At 52.4% G+C, this 22,299-nt stretch overlaps 1 protein-coding gene across 2 annotated transcripts in view; it reads right to left on the bottom strand.

Moving 5' to 3' along the window:
* The window catches only part of KIRREL1 (kirre like nephrin family adhesion molecule 1), a 96,770-nt gene that overhangs the window by 15,805 nt on the left and 58,666 nt on the right, over positions 1-22,299 (bottom strand). For both annotated transcript variants that reach the window (XM_004447354.5, XM_004447353.5), the window contains exons 2-3: positions 5,441-5,590; positions 3,453-3,602 (exon numbers count right to left, since the gene is read on the bottom strand). In XM_004447354.5, the coding sequence (XP_004447411.2) occupies positions 3,453-3,602; positions 5,441-5,590 (300 nt within the window). The remainder of the gene's footprint in view (positions 1-3,452; positions 3,603-5,440; positions 5,591-22,299) is intronic.

Raw genomic sequence — 22,299 nt, 5'->3', positions numbered from 1 at the left:
TTAGAGCCAGCAGCAGCTCAGATCTCCTGGCTGGCTAATCTTCTGAATCCCCCTCTTCTCCTTGCTGGTGTAGCTGGTTCTGATGTCAGATGGGTGCAGATTTGGGTGTGGGGGAGTAGAGAAGGGTGGATAGAAATGGAAAAGGAGCTGCCACTCGAGTCTCCTGGCTCGGCCTGGGCCCATCTCCGGTCACACAGAATGTCCACTCTCCAGCAGGCAGCACTGGACGGCAGAGGCCCTGTGCTTGGCTTGGCAGGAAGGAGCTGTCATGTGAAGACTTCCCATTCTGGGAAGGTGTCTCCCCCCGTCGACCCTCCCTTTCCGTTACATTCCCTCTAATGTTGGCCCTTTCCCCTTTTTTTTCAGGGAAAGGCTGTGCCTCCAGCACCGCTGTCACCAGTCACCTTCCTCTAGAACTGTGAGCTCTCTCCTGCCCACCCTCATGAGCCATACAGCCCTCCAGATCTTGGGGAAAGGAAAATAAGGCAGTTGAGGTCTTGGCTCGGCCAGGGTTGGGGCATACGTCCACGTGTGTGCTTATGAACACGGTTCTATGACTGGAGACCTAAATTTGTATATCAATATGTACATGTGTCTGCAGCCTCAGTTTCCTTGTTTGTAAAGTTGCAAAACACTAGCTCCTACCTACGCTCCAGAGGTGTTATTATGAAGGTGAAATGAGATCAAGGACGTGAAGCCAAATGTAAACTGTAATGTGATCAACAATAATTTCTAGCATTCACTGAATGCTTACTTACCATGTGTCAGCTAAAGGACCTCGTGTATATGACTTCAGTCAATCCTTACCACAAAGCATACTTTATCAATCCTTTCACAGTAAATACCATTAACCCCAGTTTACAGATAAGGAACTGAGGCTCAGAGAGGTTAAGCTAATGTGTGAGTTAAATGGCAGAGCTGGGAGCTGGACCATGCCCAGCACACCCCAAAGCCCATGCACCTCCCTGCTGCTCTTGAGGTGTTATCCTTGTGAGTAATGAGTGTCTGTGAGTCTGGATATCTAGATCATGTCTGTGTCTGTGTCTGTGCCTGCGTCTGAGCAGGGCTGCGAGTGGGAAGCATCTTCTCCGAGCCCTGCTATCAGGGAAAATGAAAGAGGCCACTGGATGAAGAAGGCTGGCCTGGGGAGGTAGAGGGACGATCGAGGGGCACAGCCAGGGAAGTGGAGAACCCCGGAGGCTGGCAGTGGGCAGGGGGGCTGAGACCGCTAGGCACAGCCCTCTCCTCATGTCTGCCCTGCCCAGTCTCTGGACCCTGAGCTGCCATGAACAAAGGCTGTGGGACAAGCAGGGAAAGCAGGAGGGGATGCAAGAAATGTCCTGCCTTCTTCTGACCTCCTTGTGTTGCAGATAACAGGCAGTTTGTGAGCTCAGGTGAAAGAGGTGAGAAGGAGAAAGAAGCAGCCAGACCAACCCTCCCTGCCTCCCTCTCAGCGTCTTTGCCTTTGGAGCTCCTCTTTTCTCCCTGATCTACCCAAATTCCCCAGACAAGTCAGGAAAGCTTAGGTCCTCAACACTGACCATGTCCTCCCAAATGAGCCGAGATCCCCTGCTCACATAGCTCTGTCCCCATTGACCTGCAAACTTTTTCACAAGCCACCCCCCATCACATTCTCCTCTTCCAGGAAGCCTTCCTTGATTGAACCAAGCCACTGGCTGCCATTGTAAGTCCTTGTTCCCTCAAAACTTGGGGCACAGTCAGCCTTTCTTTAGTCTCTTTATCTCTCTGTCTCTGTTCTAGGGTGGGAGAGGGAAGGGAGAGTATCAGGACTCCCTTCCTAGAATGGGAGTTCTCCAAGGCGGAAGAAGCCACCTTCTAAGGCCAAAGCAGAGGGAGGAAAAAAAAGGAGGGAGAAGGTCTTCTAATTATCTCATGGTTTCCCTGGAATGCCTGGAATGGGGACCCACACATACTCCGCCAGGGGAGGAAAGAGGATGTGCTGCTCCTGGCAGTCAACACGTTCCTGCTCTTTAACTTCAGTCCTGCTCCTTGCTAATTCTCGTTTTCATCTTTGCTAGAGGAGAAGCAAATCACCCACCAGCCTTGTATCCTAGTCTTTCAGGGCCTTTACATCCAAGGAAATCACTTAGTGGGTTCCTCCAGTCCTCACTTATTGTGACAACCTTCACTGTTTACAATTCCCCGTGGAGAGAGCACCAGAGCGGCAGTTGCCAAGAAAAGGCTGGCATCCTTAAGTCACTTTATGGTGAGGAAACTGATGCACAGCAGTTGTGAGCTCTTCAGGGTCTCACTGCCAAAAGGGCCAAGGTGCACCAAAGCCCAGCCCTCCCACTCCCACCAGGGCGCTGCCCCCCAGACCGGGACGGCTGGAGCCAGTCCTCACCCCACACACACCCAATCTCCTTGTCTCCAAGCTCACTCATCTCAGCTCGTCTCTCCTTTCTCCCTTCTGTCCTGGGGTATTTGCCCCTGCCATGATTTCAGGGTAGAGGGCGGGAAAATGGACAGAGCCAGACAGATCAAACAGAGGCAGGAAAAAAGGAAGGGGCACCATCAATGACAGAGGGGAGGAGAGGGTCACAGCAGAGGGACCAAGCACAAGGGGAAGAGGCACGGCCAGAGCACAGGGCTCGAGGGAGCCACAGGCATGGTAGGAGAGAGGCATGCAGAGGGGAACGGGGTCCAAATGGGCAGAGAGGGCAAGGCACGTGTCAGAGCTGGCCTCGTTCTGTACCGCGGGCAGGAGCGGGTCCCCTCATTATGTACACAGCCCGGGGTGTTCCTGCAGAGGGACCATGGCTCTGCCCTCAGAGGGCGGCTGCCAGAAGCATTGCTTCCAAGAGACGAGTGTTCTTACAGCAGCCCACGCAGTCCAGCCGGGACCCCAGCCCACCCACCCCCAGTTCTCAGCCCTAAGGCTCTTTCCTTCCAGTTTTGCACCCCTGTCCCCTGAAAAGGCCTCAAGGTGCATCTCAGAAGGAGGGGTGAGTGCTGAGGAAGAAGAGGAGGTGGCCAAGGGGAGAGGCAGAGGGGTGAGGAGCAACGGGGGCAGTCTCTGGGGCCCTGAGGTTTCGAGAGGGTAGAAAATAGAGAAACTCCCCGTCGTCAAGCCTGCCTGCCGGGTCTCCATGCTCCTAAAGCTTTTCCGCTCTGTGGGACAGCCCTCATTTCTGCACCTTCACGCCCAGAAGCTGCCTGGGGGCTGCTGGAGCCAAGGACAGACTCACACACCCCATCCGCCCTGCCAGCGGCCCTGACATCCTCATTCTGCTCTCTTCTATCTGGACTTGCTTCTGAAGAAGTTTCAAGAAGGAAATGGAGTGGGAAACCCAGGGAGAGGGCAGGGACAGGGAGGAAGCCAGGAAGAGGATGAGGCTGGGGGCGAAAGGGGGAACTGGAGAGACTGCCAGGACACCAAGAGAAAGAGACCGGGGCGCGGCGGAGGCAGGGGAGGTGTCGGGGGTTATTACTCAGCACGGTGAGTTTTGCCCGCCGGGATCGCAGGGCGGCCTCGGTGGCCTGGCACTCGTAAGAGGCGTCATCGGAGAGCTCGGCGTCGGTGATCTCCAGGTTGTACTGCCCGGCATCGGCAGAGCCCACTACTCGGTACCTTGGCCAGGCTGCAGAAACAGAGAGAACGAGGCAGGGTGAGGCCCCGCACGGGAGCCCCACCCCAGCCCCGCAGCCCAGGGCCACCTGTCCCCAAGGGCTCACGCTGACCGCACTTCTCTATAGGCCGGGGTCCAGCTTGCGTGCCACGCCAGCACCCTTCCCTCTGCCCTCTCCTGGGGCACCACCAGCAGGTGACAACAGCAAAGAAACTGGGATGTCACAACCCCCCACAGTGAGGCTGGGAGCCATAAAGCAGGAGGAACCGATGGGCTGGGCGGAAGGGGGAGATGAGCAGGAGCAGATGAAATCTCAGAAGCTGTTTGCAGACAAATGTCTCTCATAATAATAGGAAAGAAAAAAAAAAGAAATAAAAGGCAGAGAGCGGGGAGAGAGGCAGAGAGAGGGAGGGCATGTGGGCGCTAGGAAATATAGGGCATCTCAGCAGAGACACGAGCTCACTGGGGATGCCTCTGTGGGAGTCGAAAGGCAGGGGGAAGCCCCAAAGCAGGCCCGAGGTTTGGCCCCCCTCACTGCGGGTGGGTGGATGGCGCAGGGCCTCTGTCCAGCTCCCAGAGGAACCCCGAAGCCGGAGCACTCCGGCCGCCTGCAGAGGCTGGGCTGAGAGCCCCTGAGCCTCTGCCCTCTCCCACTCAGGCTCTCTCCCCTCCTCCCCCAGGCTCTCCGCTTCCCCACCATTAGCTCTCTCCCCTTATCTCCTACTGTCCAGAGCCTATCGATCCTTCTCACTCCATATCTATTGATCTCTCTCTCTCCTCTCCTTCCCTTTCTTTCTCTTCCTCAAAAGATCCACCGGACCCATCTCTTTCCCTTACACAGATTGCTCGACACAGACAGACTTCCTCTACCTATGCTAATATCTAATACACAGAACAGAACCCAGAGCTAGTCACTTCAACCCCGTGGACAAAAGTAATAAAAATATAATTATACACACACACACACACTATATGTATATATATGCACCCCCCCACACACACAGCTCTCCCTCTGCTTAGAGCATCCCCGCACCTTCCAGCTAACAATGTGCTTTCACACGGCATATTCTCTCATCTGGTTCAAAGCTCACAAGCACACTCTAGGGCAGGCCTGGGACTACTGTGCCTATTTCACACATGAGTCAACTAAGGCCCAGAGAAGTGGAAAGGCTTTCCTCAGGTGACCCGGCTAGCAGGTGGCAGAGGCAGGCCCGGAAGCCCAGTGTCCAGGTGTCCTGACTCCTCAGCCACTCTTCCAGGGAGCCTTCCCGAAGGTATCTTTATTTGGAATATAGGTGGTAGGAGGGTTTTTTGTTTTGTTTTTGTTAATGACGCATTACATCTGCTTTGGCACTAGCTACACAGGCAGTGCTTAATAAAGGCTTGTTGAATGAATGAATGAATACGTGATCAGGCTGATACTAAGATGAGTTTTTGGACTCTCAGTAGACATCACCTGGGCAGCGGGGGAGGAGAGGGGCTGGAGCAAAGCCTGTGGCACCTCCCCCCCTTAACCCCTTCCCACCACAGGACCCTGCAGAGTGTCCCAGCACCCCCTGCTTTGCTCTGCTTTTTGCACCTCTCAGTGTCTGTCTCAAGCTCTGCTATGCAAAGGTCTCTTGATTTCTCCCGATGTCTCAGGTTTCACCTTTGCCTTCCTCAAGCCAGTCCACAGTCAGGAGGAAAGGCAGAGAACAGGGCTGGGGAGGGAAGGAAGAGGGCCCCACAAGTGGGCGAGGGGAAGGAAGAGCAGCGGTCAAGCCTCGAGCACAGAGAGGGACTCTGATGAGGAGGCCAAGGGCCGGGATGGGGTCGTGTGGATGCCGGGGGACTCGGGCGGCCCCACTCACCTTTGAGGCCCTGGCCCATGCCCAGGGCCAGTCCGTCCTTGGTCCATTGCACGATCCCCGAGTAGTTGAGCAGCACGCAGGGGAGTATGGCCCGCTGTCCGGCCACCACAGTCTGGTCTGCTGGCTCCTGGCTGAAGCGGGTCTGGGTCCCTGGCAGAGCCAAAGGCAGCCCCGGGTGAGGACGTGAGCTCCACCAAGAGGCCGCCCCTCTTAGTTTCCCACTCCCGGGGCGCAACAGGCCTGAGGGAGGGTGCCTAAGGCTGGGCAGGCAACTCTCCTGTCCTGCCGCCTTCAGCCCCAACGCCTACCCGTCAGGGCATCTTGTGCTCACCCTTTATTCCTTCCTCCCTCCATGGCCCGCAGGAATGGGCCTCAGGAGCTAGAGTGCCTAGAATTCATAGAAAGGGCTTCGGTGTTACGTAAAGGCCTTAGAGACTGGTCTGTTGCAGCCCCCTCATTTTACGGATGAGGACAGACGTTCAGGGAGATGAACAATTTATTCAAGGGTGCCCAGGGGGGTAGCAGCAGAGCTGGGATTAGAACCCAAGTCTCTGCATTCCCAGTCCTGGGCTGTTCTGCCGCACCCCCATCCACTAGGTAATGGGCGAAGTATCCGTAAGTGAGAACAAGGACAGCAACGAAGGCTGCCGGTGATATCGGTGATGTCACAGTTCCCCTCATTCCTTGACACTTGGACCCACGACCCCCACTTGGGCATGTATCACGAGAGTTATGATACAAAACCAATGTACCCAGTCGGTGCATAATGGTCGGGAGGCACACCCATGTCTGTGTGCCACATGCACACACACATACCAGTAAGCTTCCTAGGTCGGGGAGTGAACTCCAAACGAAGTAGCTTAGAACCGATTTCTTGGCACACGTGCCCTGCTCTGGTTTAGCCTTTGCTCCCAAGCGTCAGGGGACACACACACAACTGCACATACTCATCCTCCCACGCTGTGGGTGCTCAGAGGCGATGTGACTTTTATCCCACTATCCAACCAGCGGGTGCTACACATGGCTGCCCGGCTGGCAGCTCGGCCGGGAGCATTTGATTAGAGAACTGCAGAGTAATTGCCTTTAATTGTGGAGCCTAAATGGAGCAGGGAATTGGATTGCGGGTTTCTTCTCCCCCACTGCTCCCACCCAAACCCTCCCACCAGCGCTGGTCGGCGCAGTGGTGGGGCAGGCCTGGGCACTGAGCAGAGCCCCCAGCAGTTCCGGGATTTGTGAGCATCAGCCTCCCCTGCTGGGCTGGGTGAGGGAAGAGGAAGTGGAGCGGTTGCAGAAAGCAAAGGGAGAGGTCTGTCCCACCACCGTAACCAAAATCAGCTTTCCCCAGAACTCAGGTGCCTCCTCCCTCTACTTTCCCTCCTCAGCTACCAAGGCTTTGCAGAATCCACAAGCCCCAAATCCATCCTTTCCAAACCCTGCTTTCCACAGTTTCTCTAACGGGCATCACTCCTGTGTGTAGTGAACATAATTCAGGGCTCTCCATTCCAAGACCTCCTCCCCTACTAACCCACAACAGACGCAAGAACCTGACTTCATCCCTTTCTCTTCTTTTGTCTCCTCTAGTTCTATTTCTCCCCCTTTTCTCAAGTCTATCCCAAATTCCTCTCTTCCAGGAAGCCCTCCTGGACTGACCTCTCAGTTTCTGGAATAAATATAGACCATCCTGTCTCTCAGATCTGCTGTCACAGCTCAAGCCACTGGATCTACTGCCCCAAATCATCAAAGCCTGTGCCCATGATTTTTTTTTTTTTTTTTTTTTTTTTTTGTGGCAGCAGAGGGAGCTGCAGGCAGCTGAGGGTGTTTGCCCTATCTGTTCCACCAAACCGAAAAACTCGCCTCCAAGGCTAGGGGCCATGTCATCTCCTCTGCCAGAGTCTCCCTGGATATCCAACACCTACATTGGTTGTTGCACACAAAGGAACTGAGAAAGAGAGGGCAGGGCTAGAATATGATTTAATCCAATGAAGCAGCCTCTTTACTCTGTTAAGTGTGCAAATCCAGCTCTTCGGTCTGCAGGGGATCAGGAAGTTAGAAACTGGACACCTCTCCCACACCCCATGAGCAGCTCCCCAACTCTGCTGACCTAACTTCCCATCCACCTCTTCTAAAGGAGGAAAGGATAAGACTTACCCATATTTTGAAGAGTAGGATGACAGGTGCTGAGATCCTGGGGGAGGGGTGGGTCAGGTGAGCAGCCAGCATTATTAATTCCAGCATTGCCCTCATTATTATTCAAATTTATTCATATCCTTGCGCATTTCTCTAGTACAGCTACATGCTGCAAACTCTCCACACTCACATTTCTCCTTCCCACAGCCCCCAGAATCCAAGTCAAGGGCTTGGCAGTGGGGGCCAGTGAGCCCTGGCTCACAGACAGAATTTATATTCACTGCGTGAGTTTCCTGCATAGAGCCTCGTCTCTTGTTGAAGTCTCCAGGGGAGAGTTGGCTCCTGATCCACTCAGAGTGAGGAGGAGGCTGACCCTGTGTCAGGACAGAGGTGGGAAACACCCTGGAGTCAGGAGATGGGGACCTGGCTGGAGTGAGGAGTGGTGTGACCTTGGGCATGTCACTTCCCTCACCTGGGCTTCCATTTGCTCACCTGGACAACAGCACGACTGGACTAACGACTACAAAGATACCTTTATCTCAAATACTAAGAGCACAGATGTAGGAGGCAGACTTAGGTCCACATGGTGCCTCTGCCATTCCCTACATGTGGGGCCCTGGCCAAGTTAGTTACTTGTAAGCCTCACTATCCACCTCCTGGATGGTGGTGTGTGTTCAGTGGGACTGTGATGACATGCCTGGTGCATTGCCATGTACACACTCACTAAGAGGTAGCTCTGGTCATTATTTACCCTGGGCACTTAGATGTTTGGAGAGACTGCCAGAAGACTGAGCAGGGACTAAAGAAAGTAGGTGGTATCTGTCCTCCTGGGGATTTTGAAGCAAAATTTCCTCTCAGCTTAGGCCTGGTTGAAGTAATCTGGAGATAAGGGATGGAAGCAATAGCCTTCCGGAGTCCAGAGAAGAATGGAAATACAAGGTTTCCTGGGAATCAAACTCGATGGAAAGGCAGCCTAGATTCTGAGCCTGTCAAAAGTCACAGGCAATGTTTTGTGTCCCCCACGCAGCCCTCGAAGGCAAGACAGCATCTAGATAGAGTCTAGATGCCCATAGGTTTCCCGCTTTGGCTCACAATTAGGGGGAAGCCCCAAGTCTGCCCTCACCAAGTCCCGTTTTCTCTGATATACCCTTCTCCTGGTGGGACACTGTTCCCCTCCCCTCCCTCAGGATTCAAATAGTCACCTCCTCTGAGAAGTCTTCCATAACTTGTCTCCCAGCCCGCTGAGCCCTCTGTACTCAAGTCTTACTTCTGCTCTTGTGTACCCTCCTACGGGAAATCTTGGAGCCTGGACTGTGCCACTGCTGGCTCCAGCCCCTCACCTAGCACAGGGCCGAGCTGCAGGGACACAGCAGATGCTCCAAATAAGTGCGTTAACTGATGGCACGAGAGTGAGCCAAGGGCCAAGCTTCCGGTCCTGCCTTGTGAAACACCCGTGGAGAGAAGGAGGCACCTGGTCAGGCTCACAGACTCCAGGGGAGGACAGTGTTCTCACCTCCATGGGGGAAGAACAGGGCTGGGGGCAGGATGTAGAGTCCTGGAAGACTCCCTGGAGCTGAGCTGCGAATGGGAGGAGGAACAGAACTCTGGAAGTTTATGATGCATGGGGCATGGAGAATGGGGGGGCAATGAGCACTTGGGAGAGTTGAGGAAAAAACCTGGAAAGTGAGCAAGGAGGTACATAATTGCTCCATTTTGTGGGAAGGATAGAGGTGCCTGGTGGGTTAGGGAGGGATTTGGTACATCCTCGAGTGTCAAGAGATGCCAAGAACCCAGTACCAGGGGCCTAACAAGTGGGATGTGCACAGATTCACACACACACTTGCCTCAGAGGCCTAGTGCCCTCTGTGGTGCATGGAACTGGTAGTGAAATTTCCCATCCCCACTGCTGCACCACTTCCAGGAAATGAAACCTGGGCCAAACAGAAATGCAGGGAAAAGACTCGCTGTGAGGAGGGGACACCAGATGGGTGGGGAATCAGGAAGGACCTGTCCACAGCCAGAAAGTGAAAACAGATCAGCCTCCAGGACAGAAATAAACAGCCTCGCCGGCAGCTCCAGGCCGGGGCGAGCTCCACTGGGCTCCTGTGTGTTTTTAAACGAATTCCCACCTGCTTTGATCTCCCTCGCTGTCTGCTGTCTGCAGGCACCACCGCAGATGCCGCCGGCTCCGAAATGGCCATTGTGAAGACGGTGGCGTGCACTCCGGAGCTCGGGCAGGCGCACTCACACCCGCCGTGAGGACTGGAGACAAAGGCAGACACCCCCACAGAGGCAGGGCAGAGCGAAGGAGGAAAACAGGACGAGAGGGACGAGTCGGGAAGGGGAGATCTCAGTCAGAAAGAGGCCCAGATGGAAAAAAGACAAAGGCAGGAGGCAGACACAGATCCTGAGAGAAAAACGCCAGGAAAGTCACAGCAAGACAAAGACACCCGTGGAGTCCTAGGGAGTCAGGCCAAACCAGAAAAGGAGGAGGGCTGAGGAACACAGAGAGACCGAGCGCAGAACCGAGAGAGGGAGCTGGGCAGGGGAGGCGAGGAGGGGCGTGTGTGCCATGGGCCTGGCCCGCAGACCCTGGATGCTCCCCGGGTGTTGGGCGCCCCGTCTTTCCCACCAGACCAGGGCATTCCTAGGAGGCTCAGCAGGGGTTTGCAGGAGGCTAAAAGCTATATGGTGAAGGAGACAGGAAAGGTGGATGGTGAGGGGAGCCCAGAGGAAGCCTGGGGAGAACTTAGGGGGCAAGAAGTCTCCTGCGGAAGAGGGGAGAGGCGGCTGGGGCTGGAGGGAACCCCGTATTTCCCAGCAGATTCCCCTCTGCCTCTTCCTCTCAGGTTCACCCACAGCCCTTAACCACCCCCACCCACATAACTCAAGAGCTCCTCTGTGCTTAGATGTGCAGTAGTTCCCTCATCTGTTCTCCCACAGCACTATTTGGGCTTCTGGTTACAGCGCTCATCACAGCCTTCCTTGTATTAAAAGTTACTCGGGTGTGTGCATCTGCCTCTCCCACTCTCGCAGGAGCTCCTGGAGAAAGGGACGCTTTGATTTACCTTTCTTGTCCCTTCAATCCCAGCAACGTTCCTTAATAATAATAACTCCCAATTATAAACGGTCGATTATGTACCAGGCACCAGGGCAGATGCTTTATAACATCGTTTCTAGCATTATAATCCACTACATGGTGGCAGTTATTCTCTCCATTTTACAGAAAAGGGAAATGAGGTCAGGGAGTTTAGGTGGCAGCCATTAAGCTGCAGAGAGATTTGAACTCTTTAGGCTTCGGAGTCGTCTGCACTCTTGGTACCATGCCATGACACGGTGGTGTGAGAAGTATCTCCAAAGGAACCGGATTCAGGGCCACTGCTCTGAAAAGAACTGTTGGTGCACCTTAGCTCTGCACCCATCTGCCTTCTCTGATCCCCACTTAATGCCTCAAACTTTCGTCTTAACCCTGTCCAGCTCTGGTCCGGGGCTGGCCAGCGCCCTGTGGCCATATGGACTTGCCCCACACACCACCACCAACCACAGGACAAGCTGTGAAGTGAAGGGAAGAAGGATACTCAAGCTGCAAATACTGTCAACAGCATCCATCCACAGAGGTTTAAGCTATTTGCAATATGTCAGCCTTCAAGTCAGAGTTGTAGTAATGATACATTGTCCATTTATAAAGTGCCAGTCACTATGCTAAGCACATATGCAGCAATCCAATGAGGTAGGTACAATACCTGATAGGGAAACTAGGCTCAGAGAGACTGAGCAACTTCCCTGCATCACACACCTAGTAAGTATGGGAGCCAGTCTCAATAGTCTGACTACTGCTGTCTTCCGACCCCTCACCATCTCCTGGGATATGCCAGCTCAGACTCTAGATACTGTGCAAACTCGGACTTTCTCTCCTCACCCCAGTACCATCCCACCTCTCCTTCTCAACCCTGACCTTCCTGGGGTGATGTTGCCTTCCAGTTCTGGTCTCCAACTCCCTTCTCCAGCCTCATCTCAGCACTGGGGTCCAGAGCTAGACTAGAAGACCACCACCTCCTCTTCTTGCTGGGCCTATTCCTGGGGCTAGAGACCAAGCTCCCCCGCAAAGGCTTGGGGACCACAGAGAGATGAAATCCCACTTTGATATAAAGTAGACCTTTAAGCCTATCAGAGAGGGTCAGGAAGTGCATACAGATTCTCACACCCACGTAGTATAGTCCTCGTGGGCACACATGTAGGATAACACATGTGCACACTGGCACACACACACCTCTTGCACATTTGCATTCATGCATGAGTTTTGTCATCCCATGGGCACTCATCTGCTCCTGTGTCCTGGTGCACGTGCACGAGGTCATGCTCCTGGAGCCCTGCCTGCCAAGCCAGCCTGAAACAGAGGGAGTGGGCCCAAGCACACGAGAAGCCAAGAGAGCCAGGCATCAGGAGAGGTGGGTAGTGGTGGCCAGGCCCTGTCTCTCCAGATTTATCAAACGGGCAGTAATGAACCCCCTGGGCCCCCATGCTCTCCACTCCAGATTATGCTGCTGGTTCAAAGGGAAGCCTTTGATTCACACCGACAGCTTTCAGATGGAACTAAATCTCTCCACTCTCCACTCTTCCTGCCGCTCTCCCTCACTCTCTGCTCTCTCTCCCTCACTCTCTGCTCTCGCATTTTTGCTCCCTCTCTCCCCCTCCCCAATTTTTCTTCCCCCATCCAAGCCATTCTCTTCCTGCACAGCCAGAGAGGCCCCTTCACTTGGATTCTCTCAGAGAAAAGAGGATTTCAACTCTTTGGGCTGGGCCAACAAAGAGCGAAGGAGAGAAGAAAGGGAGAGATTTGCACTCTGGATAGCGGAGGAAAGAAAGCAAGGGTAGAGGGAGGGGGAGGAGAGGAGCGCTGGGCTGGGGACTGGCAGAGTGAGGACAGATGAGAAGAGAAAGAGAGAAACCCTCCTCACCAGGGCAGACAGAGGCCGCCCAGCCTGACTGGGCACGAGAAAATGACCTGGGTCTTTTGATTTTTGCCTTATACAGCACCTACCCCATAATCCCAGGACGTCAAATTTTAATGGGACTTTGACAGCCAAGGGATCAAGGGTCAGAAAACTCAATCACCTTGCTCATGGTCGGTTGTTGGCCATCCCAGATTAGGTCCCAGGTGGAATCCAAATGACCAACTGCATCCCGCAAAGGCATGTTTTCAGCCATTTAATAACTGTCATCCCCTCCACGCCCCTGACCCACCAACTTATCCAAGTATTGTGGCCTCATTTCAGTTTGATGTGAAAAAGACACCATGAACGTAGAGGTCTCAAATGCCCTGACAACCAACTGACTATCACCACCCTCCCAACTTGTGGTCCTTCCTCACCTTAGAAAGCCATAGACAGAAGAACCAGTCTCTACTTTCTACATGCCACCCCCCTCTTGGCCTCCCCTTCCCCTCACCTGCCTGGCCACAGTCACCCCAAGTCCACTTCCAAGGTGGGGGATATGGTCAGGACGGCCGCAGGGGAATCTGTCCAGGGACCAGATGGGATTTTACAAGTGGCCAGAATCTGGCCTGGTTTCCTTGCACTTGGACAGACCACAGAGGCCAGCTGCAGGGACCTGGCTGGTAATCCTGGCAACAAGGAGAGTGGACTTATGGGTCCAGGCCATTTGGTCCCTGTTAGAGGCAGGAACAGGACCCCGAGAGAGGCAAAGGGAATTGGCCGAGAGCAATTTGCCCAGCACAGCCTGCCAGGGAGGGACAGAAACATCCTGGGCCAGAGGTGAGGAGATGCAGGCTCATCTGCTCTTGGTTCTGACGCCAATCAGCTGCGTGACTTTGGGGAAGTCATTTCACTTATCTGGGTCTATGTTTCCTTAAATGGTAGAAAGAGAGCGCTGCATAACTTGGTCCCCTGAGGCCTATCAGCTCCGATGTTCTAAGAGTCTTCTCCCTGCCTTCTGCTCTCCAGAGGCCTCAGCCAGGCCTTGTAGACACTCCTATGCATGCAACTCTGCACCCTGTATACTTGGGGCCCATCCTGACATCCCCCCCCCCCAGGACAGAAATGTAGAGGGAGATCTGTGGGCTAGCGACACTAAGCCAGTGGCTGAGAGGGCTAGATGATGTAGCCAGCCCAGGGGAAGAGAGGCCATCTTTCATTTCCCACTAACACCAGAGTTCCGTACCTCCCCTTCTGATAGGTTGACAGTGGGAAGAATGGAGACTTGAGGGCAGGCATTCCTGGGTCCCTGAACTGACCTGCCAGCCTACAAGTCCTCACAAGGACTTGGAGCTCCCATACTGAGAAAGACTGGCAGGTGCAGATGGAAACACTCCCACCCTGCCCCATTTGGACCTCCGGTTCCCTCTCCCTGCCAGCTCAGAAGCACCTGGGCCAGACCTGAGCTGACAACTCTATGCAAATGTGCCCTGGCAGGGGACCCAGGGAATGTTTTATGGGAAGGACACTGGCATGGTGAGCCCAAGTGGGGCTGGCTACAGCAGGTATGATAGGCAGGATCAGAAAGGGGGGTAGCCAGGGCTGGTGGACGGTTCTGCTGAAAAACTGAATTTCAATGTGACTTAATGGGTAAGGGGAGGCGGACAGAGAGAGGAGGCAGGTGGCCGGCAAGGACTTAGCTGGGATAGGAAACAGTGCTAAGTGAGGGAGCGAGCAAGAGATGGAGAGGGAAGGAGGAGGAGAGGCAGGAGCTGGGGCAGCCACAGAGCCAGAGGAAGCAGACCCTCCCCAGACCCTGAAGACACCTCCCCTGCCTCCCTTTAACCCACAGAAGCAAAATACCTGGGGTCCAAATGCCTGCTTCTGCAGCAGTCCCCGAAGTCAGAGTGGGGGGAAAAGAAACAGACGCAGGAGACTGAGGGGTATGGGCCAACGTTCAAGGGCAAAATGAGAATAGAGAAAAGGACTGGAAGAGAGCACCACAACAGAAAATAGAAAGCAAAGGCTATAAAGAGAAAGTTGGTGGCAGAGAGAGTAGAGAGAGGCTGCCGAAGATTGTTTTGGGAAAGGAAAAAGGGAAGGGAAGAGGGAGCTGAGGTAACACGAGGGTGTGAAAGAGACAGAGAACAAGACCAAGAGACAAGACAAAGGAAGAGAGGAAAATTAAATTAGAAAACATCAGCGAGTTAGGCCTGGCAAGGGCCTTGGCAAGCACCAATCCAGCACCCTTTATTTTGAAGAAACTGATTGCCTTTGGGGGAGTGAGGTTTGTTTTGTTTCAGGGGGTGGGGGGCGGGCATCTCTCCGGAATTGCTGGTGCCTCCTGCGCCCGCCTCCCAATTACAGAAGGAAGGAAGGAAGGCCTCCCTCTCGGAGGCAGAGGCAGGGCACGCTCTGAACGGAGGACGGGTAGGAGGGGTGAGGAATCGCTACCTGGAAGCTCTTCTTTGCTAAAAGGGAGGGAAAAGATGGGAAAATGGATAAGAAATGAAAAGTGTGAATTTAGGAGGGGGGGAGTAATGAGACCATCTGGGAGAGGAAAATGAGAATGAAGATAAGGACACAGAAGCAAGAGTTTTGAAAGAAACTAGAGAATGCCGAGGAAGGGGTGGGGGTGGCAGAGGCAGTTGGCGGGAAGGCCGGGGCGGATTACCACCCTCTGGCCTCCTCTGCAGGTCTTGAGCACTGAGGTCAAAGAAAAAAGAGAGGAATCTTTGAGAAATGGAAGGGATTTCTGAAAGGATTAGCCAAGGAGGGGGAGGAGAAGAGATTAAGGCGGGCTGTATCGGAGGTAATTCAGAAGGTGACTGAGGGCAGGGCCCCTGTCTCTCCCCACAAATTAAAACTGGCTCCAGTAACTGCTACCAAGCCCCTCGTCCAGCTACCTTCTCGAGGGGCTGGCTAGTGTGTGCTGTGCCCTCCAGGAGGAGGCCAGCCAGCCACGGCCCCATCTCCTCACCACCTTGCCTTCGCCTGGCCACACAGAAAGTTCTCCCGGGGTCTCATCCCCTCCTCCATTAAAGCCCATTCTCTCTGGTCCCCATGGAGAGGGGCCCAGCGCCTGCCTACAGGCTCCCCAATTTAGGGAGGTGGAAATTCTGCCCTGAAAACCTCCCTCTGCTGGCTTTAATATTCTTAGTTACCACAATTATGAATATAACTGTAAAGTACAATCTGAGAGTAGGCAGGAATGGTCCCTCTGGGTCCCAGCAGCAGGCTCCAAGCCCAGGAAGAAATGCAGGCTGGTCCCCAGACCCTCTCCATAGAGGCCCCCTGGCACTTTTAGGAATTAGTGTCCTGGATAAACAGCCTCAATGCTGAGAAATCCAGAAAGGCGAAGACTGGGGCAGCAATGAGAAAGGCATTCTCTCCTGTACCCTGAAACCAAAGGATCCAGGTCTTCAGACACCAGGCAGGTGGGATTAAGTACACTTCTCTATTTCTAAGTTTAATGAGAGCTTTGCAACATTTCCACGACCCACCACCTCCCATCCATCACCTCCTATCTTCAACTCCTCCCTCATCATCCAGGACAAAATTAGAGAAAAAACGAAAAATGAAATCGAAAGACCACCAGATCCAGGAGTTAGACCTCATTCTCATTTCAGAGTCCCAGTGCCTACCACAGACTTCTTCGCAGACTTCTCCAGCACTTCTGCATGGAATAGCTGACTCTGAGCCGGTTGAGGAGCTAATAGGGGAAGGCTCTGATGAACTCTGTCTGCATGGGCCCCTGGTTCTCCACCAGGGCCTCATAAGTGGCAGATCCCTCTACCTGCCCACAACACAGGTGTATCCCCAGCTCCATGACTGCACCTTCACCCCAGGCTACATGTGATGATTGTGGTTCCTAGAGAGCAGAACTAGGAACAACTGGTTGAAGTTGCTGAGTAGCATTTACTCTCATAAGAATTTTGTAATAGCACATAGCAGTGAGCTCCTCATCACCAGAGGTGTTCAAGATAAGGCTGGATGACCACTTGGCAGCAGAGGGCCCTCGGTAATATTTAGGATCCTTTTCAACTCTACCATCTTATTATTCTATTCACACACCCCATATCTTTTCTCCTTACTTTAGACAGACACCCGTCAAATAATCAATTTGTAACAGCTCGATCAAGATCGTCTGAAATGGTTTGCGATATCAAAGTTTAAAGAACAGAGTCTGTAGAAAAGGCCAAAATAACAGTCTAGGATGGAATTTGAAGGTGTAAGTAAAACCTTTGTCCCATGGCAATTAAGCCTGAAACTTTTTAAGCCTGAAACTTCGGTTGATATAGTGATGTTTCCCAAGAGATGAGACCTGAACATAATCATATTGATTTAGACCCTTGAATGAAGCTCTATTGAATTTTATCCTGACCCCATCTTCAGATGACTAGATTGTAAACTCCCTGAGGCATAGATGTAATCTTACTTAGTTGTATATCATTCAAAATGAGGAGTATTGCACATAATAGGTGTTCAATAAATGCTCATCATTTAATTGTCTGAGTTAATGATTAGTGGATAAAGCATCTTTACTATACCACCTTTCTACACCGCCCAGGGAAAGTCAACTCAAGTCAATGTTCTTTCATTCACTTAACAAACTACATACCTGAATGGGCGGCACTGGGATGCAAATATGAATATGACAGACCAGGTTCTCGCCATCACCCAGTTTACAGACTAGTAGACAAACTCACACATTCCAGCAATAAGGTATCATTATGGAATGACATGGAGGAAAGTACATGAGATGAGGAGCGAGTCCTACAGGAAATGAGGTCTGTGCTGGGCTCTGAGGGATGAAGAGGAGTTACCCAGGTAAGTGGAAGGAAAAGGGAAAAGAAAGTGTTCCCTTTTAGACAGAGGGAATAGCAAGGGTAGCAGTATGAGGCAGGGAAAATGTGACCTGTGCAAGAACCTGAAAGCCAGGCACTGTGCTGGTGGAAGGATATGCTGGATGGAAGAGAAAGCTGTCTCTGCTCTCTTATTCTAACTGAACAGGCAGACGAGTTAATGATGAATTATAATATATTGAATTAAGTGCTGAAAAGCCCTCCCAGTATCATGCTATGCCAGAAGAACCAGTGCTGATGGAGTGAAATCAGGGCGGGCTTAGTGGAGGCAGTGATGTATGAGCCCGTCCAGTCTGAACAGTCCTTGTGGACAAAGACATATGTGGGTCTTGCTTCACCGAAGAGCTTACACCCTTAATAAATGCTTGTTGAGTGAAGGAATGAATAAACAAATTGCATTCTACACATGTCTGACTTTCACACTGACCTTCCTTTGGGCTAACACCCATATCTTGTTAACCTTTGAAATAGCTCTAGGTCTCTTGTGCAGTCATAAGGGTTGTACATTGGTGGCTTTGCTTGCCCTACAGTAGATATTCAATAAATAAATGATGACTGGCTAGAATGGCATTGAGCCTTGAAGACAGAAGTATTTCAACAGCCAAAGAACTGAGAGAAGGACATTTCAGACAAAGGCAGCAGCCTGAGCCAATGCATGGAGACATAAAAGTCCAGTGAGCAGTTGCATGTGGGTGGTACACAAGGAAATTGGAACCAAGGTCACACCTCCCTTTTAGGGACTTTCTCTTCCTGGGCATTCCTCAGTCTCACCCTCCAGAGACTTCTAGGTTGTCAAGGGAGAGTAGATATAAACAAAGAAAGAGGTTCAGATTCAGAAAGATGAAAAGTGAAAGCTGTGACTGGTCTGAGCTCACAGGGCAATGTGTGTCAACCTGGTAAGCCTTCAGGAATATGGTTGAAAAGAGTTGGAAGAACTAAGGCTGTGCGTGGTGGGTGTGGTGTGTGTGTGTGTGGTACAAGTGGCGAAGCAGGCATGTGTCTTTATTTGTACTCACACCTCTAGGTAGCATGTGTATGTTACTGCATGCCTGCATACAACTCTTAGCAGGTAACCACCAAGGGGGAGAATGCGGCATTTTCTGCCTATAACCAGAACGTTCTGGGCATTTCCAATTAATCTTCATTAAAAAGATTTTCCACAAAGGTGCTTCTAGAGGCCCCAAGTTGGGGTCATCTGGATCAATCCTGCATGAAGTCAAAGCAGCTCCAACCGGCTGCTGAATCGATCCAGCTAACTTGGTTCATTCTACTTGTGCGAGAGGCACGGAATGTTAATTTGCTGCAGAGAGCTGAGGGTGATTGGAACTGGAGGCTCCATAATTAACAGCTGTAGGAGGAGGGTCTCAATATGGAGCCATTCAATAGGCAGCAGCCTGCAAAGGGGAGGGTGGACCTAGGGGTAGGCCCTTGGACTTGATGACTGTGGGGCTGGAGGCCCAGAACTCTACATTCCTGATCTTTCTCCTGTGTTCCTGATCTTTTTCCTTTTGCCTGCCTCAGTTGGCCTGTCAGCTTGAGCACAAATGCCTCAAGAGCAGAGGAGGCTCAGGGAGACCCAAACTATTCATCTTGCCATTCTTGGAAGTTTACAAGACATTGGTAGCGGGGTGTGGTAGCGGTGAAGAGGTAAGCCAATGTCAAAGGTAAATGGAGAGACTTTCTCTCCCAGACCTTGCATATGATGACTGTTCCCAGGACCAGACAGCATGCAAAAGCCAGGACAGCTGTTATTTCCATGAAGGAAGCAAGTAGAGAGCAGAAAGGGGGTAGCAATCTGCTTTATACATGTCAGCCACCATCATCTCCCAGCAGGTCTACACTTATCCTTCGCCTGCCAGGAACCCTTCAAATTCCCCTCCTCGAGGCGGTCTTCCCAGAGCAGTCCTAAAGAAGGTATTGATTTTCCTTTTCCATCCCATCCAAATTTGCCACTCTAGCCTGTGCCCTCATCAGCCTCTCACAAGTGTCCTTTGCAGCTTCTTTACTCAGACATTTGGCTGATCTGGGGACGCCCAACCTGTTCACTTGATTCTTTGCCCTGTGTCAGCATATCTCAGGCTCAGGACCACCCAGATGTCAGAAAGTGGAGCCTGATGCATGTGACTGACTGATGAAGGGGCTCACTAAAGTACCAGAAAAAGCTTCATAGAGAGGAGCTTGATGGGCCGGTAGTGAAGGGGATAAAGACAGGAATGTACAAGGAGAACCCTTTGGGAAAGTAGCCTGCCTCTTTCTTCACAACCTCAATGCATTTTTTATTCTTTCCTTCCCTTTTTGATCTTCCCTTGTTGCCACCCCACCCCACCCCACCCCCAGGAAATGGGGAAAAGGGTCTCTCTTTTCTCCTCCTTTCTTGTCCCTGGTCTCTGCAATAACCTAATGATCTTTCATTCAGCTGCCCAGTCCTCAATGCATAAAGGCTCCCTTTGATTGCTTGTGACACCAATCTCACAACAAATTTAGCAGCTCATTTCCTGGATAAGCCAATATTCTCCCTTGATTATCTCCTGGTGAGGGCATGGGGTGCTGTGCATTCCAAAGAGTGGCACATGCCTTCCCTGCATATCAGTGTCAATCAAGCTCACAGTCCTCCTGATAGAGGGATGGGGGGCAAGTTCTCATGGGAGCACGGGAGGGCTCCAAGAGTGAGGAAAAGACAGAGGAGAGAGATGGGAAGGCCAGTGGGGAGCACAGAGCTGCCTCCTGTAATCTGGCCCTTAGCCCATTTATGTGCAGGGTTCTCAGAAATGGAAGGTGGAGATGGGAGCAGTTTGGCCTTTGTATTTCACCCCGAAACTTCTGGCTTGTCGCTAATGCAAGGAGAAGAAGGGACAGCCCTGGAGTCATCCCATTTCCCAGGGTGGGAGACAGGAAGAGACACTTCCTACTCCATGCCCCCCTCCAGCATTCCTCAGCACCTTGTATCCCATGGAAATGACTTTTCCTAACAAAGTTACTTGCCTGGGTTGCCAGAAGGGACAGGAATCCTGTGAGGGACCTGCCCCCTGTGACTGATGAAGGGGGAGATGAAAAGAACTTTCTCAGCCCAAGAGGAGGTGAGGCAAGATGGAGAGGGAGGGTTGCCATCTGAAGGGAATTAAGGAGGAAGGGCCTCCAGAGAGACTTCTGATGGAACCCCTGGAAAATACATCAAAGGAGAAAGAGGCAGCGAGTGATAAGGAAGTGTTGCTTAAAGGCAGGAGGGGGAGCAGGGAAGCCAGCTCCTCAGAGAACCCTCAGAAGTCCAATGAAGACAGCAGGGTCCCAAATGTGCAAAAGATAGAAGATTGAGAGATGGGGCCAGGTGGGGCAGGGAAGGAGGGGAAAGAGGGAGGGAATTGGTGCAAATGGCTCATCTACTACAAGAAGCCCCCCAGGCCTGCCCCAGGAATGCAGCATGCACAACTCCCCACTGAGAAAGGCAGGAGGAGCAGAAGAGGAAAGAAGGGGCTGATCACTAGGAGGGGTGGCAGATGGTCGCTGTCATTAAACAGATCCAGTAAGTCCAGGAAGCCTGAGACAGCAGGGAGGAGCTTGGGTGAGCGGTGGGTGGAGAGAATTCAGAAGCAGAGCGCTGGATGAAGGAACATGCACAGAAAGCCCACACCCACCGGCATGGTGGCACATCATCTAACCTTTACTCCCACTACAACCGTTCACTCCATATGGTAACCCTTAACCCAACACTAACTCCTATCCAATCCTAATCCTAAGAATCACGTTAACTCCAAACCCTAACTAGAACATGAGTTCTCGAGGGCAAGGACATCTTCAGTCCCCAGTGTCTAGTATACAATAAGTGATCAAAAGATGCTTATTGGAATAAATGAAAACATAAGCCAAACCTGACCCTTGTTCCTAACAATAACTGCTTCAAGCCTGACCCCTCATGCCCACCCCATCTGAGTACTGAGCACTGGTCAGTCCCAGCTCTGACTATTACCCCTCACCTCCACCCTAGAGCCCACTCTCCTTAACTCCAATTTCATTTCACCTAATTCTAATCATGTATTTTCTGCCCCCCCCCCCAGCCCATTTTGAGAAGAATTTATCTGAGAAAACAAAGGTAGAGATACACAAAAGACACCGACTCAGCCTAATTATGGAAGCTTCTTCTCTGACCCAGCCACCCAGAACGTTCTGCCCCCTTCTCCTGCCTTCCACCCCAGGGGCTAGGGGCCTGGAAGCTGGGGCTAAACATGAGTTGGGGAGCTTGTCCAAGGCTACAGGGCTTGGGACAAAAGGAACCTGATTCTTGAAATACAGGTAAGAGTGAGTCAGACGTAAATAAGCAAGTTTGAGCAGAGTGAAATCTGACCAAGAATACGTGAATGGGTTCCGCTTCAAGAGGCGGAGTCTGAAAATCCTTCCCACCCACCCCAGGATCCCTTGCTCAGACACAGGGCACAAAAGCCCTTTATCGGTGCCCCTGGGAAGCCCCATGGTGGGGAATGTGCCCCGAAGGGTGCTGAGCTGCACTGGACGCTCCTCCTATTTGCTGCACGTGTCCCTGGACTCTCCCTGCGGAGTCAGCAATACCCCGCCCCACCCCCATCCCTGCATCTCCAGGGACCAAGGCTCTCCACATCTCTCAGGATGTGCGGGATGCTGTGTCTGGGAGAGGAGCTGAATATTATGTTCTGTTCTTGCCACAGCCAAATCTGATTATCAGGACGTGTGATGGATGAGCTGGGTTTGGACCCCCAGCTCGGGGAGTGGGATGATGGAGTTAGCCTGTCACTCTTTCCCCAGGGGATGAAGCACCGGGTCCCAGATGTCACCTGCAACGTGCGTAGCTCAGAGATGTCTCCCCTACCAGAGTCCCTTGGAGAATGAAAACCCCACTCTGGCTTCCAACCATCTCTTGACGTAAAGATCTTTGAGCACCAAAGCACTTGCACAAGCTCCCTAA

The sequence above is a fragment of the Dasypus novemcinctus genome, chromosome 13 (genome assembly GCF_030445035.2).
Source record: "Dasypus novemcinctus isolate mDasNov1 chromosome 13, mDasNov1.1.hap2, whole genome shotgun sequence".
In the NCBI taxonomy this organism is placed as follows: domain Eukaryota; kingdom Metazoa; phylum Chordata; class Mammalia; order Cingulata; family Dasypodidae; genus Dasypus; species Dasypus novemcinctus.
Note: the sequence above shows the minus strand (reverse complement) of the source record. Positions and strands in the feature narration are given on the sequence as shown.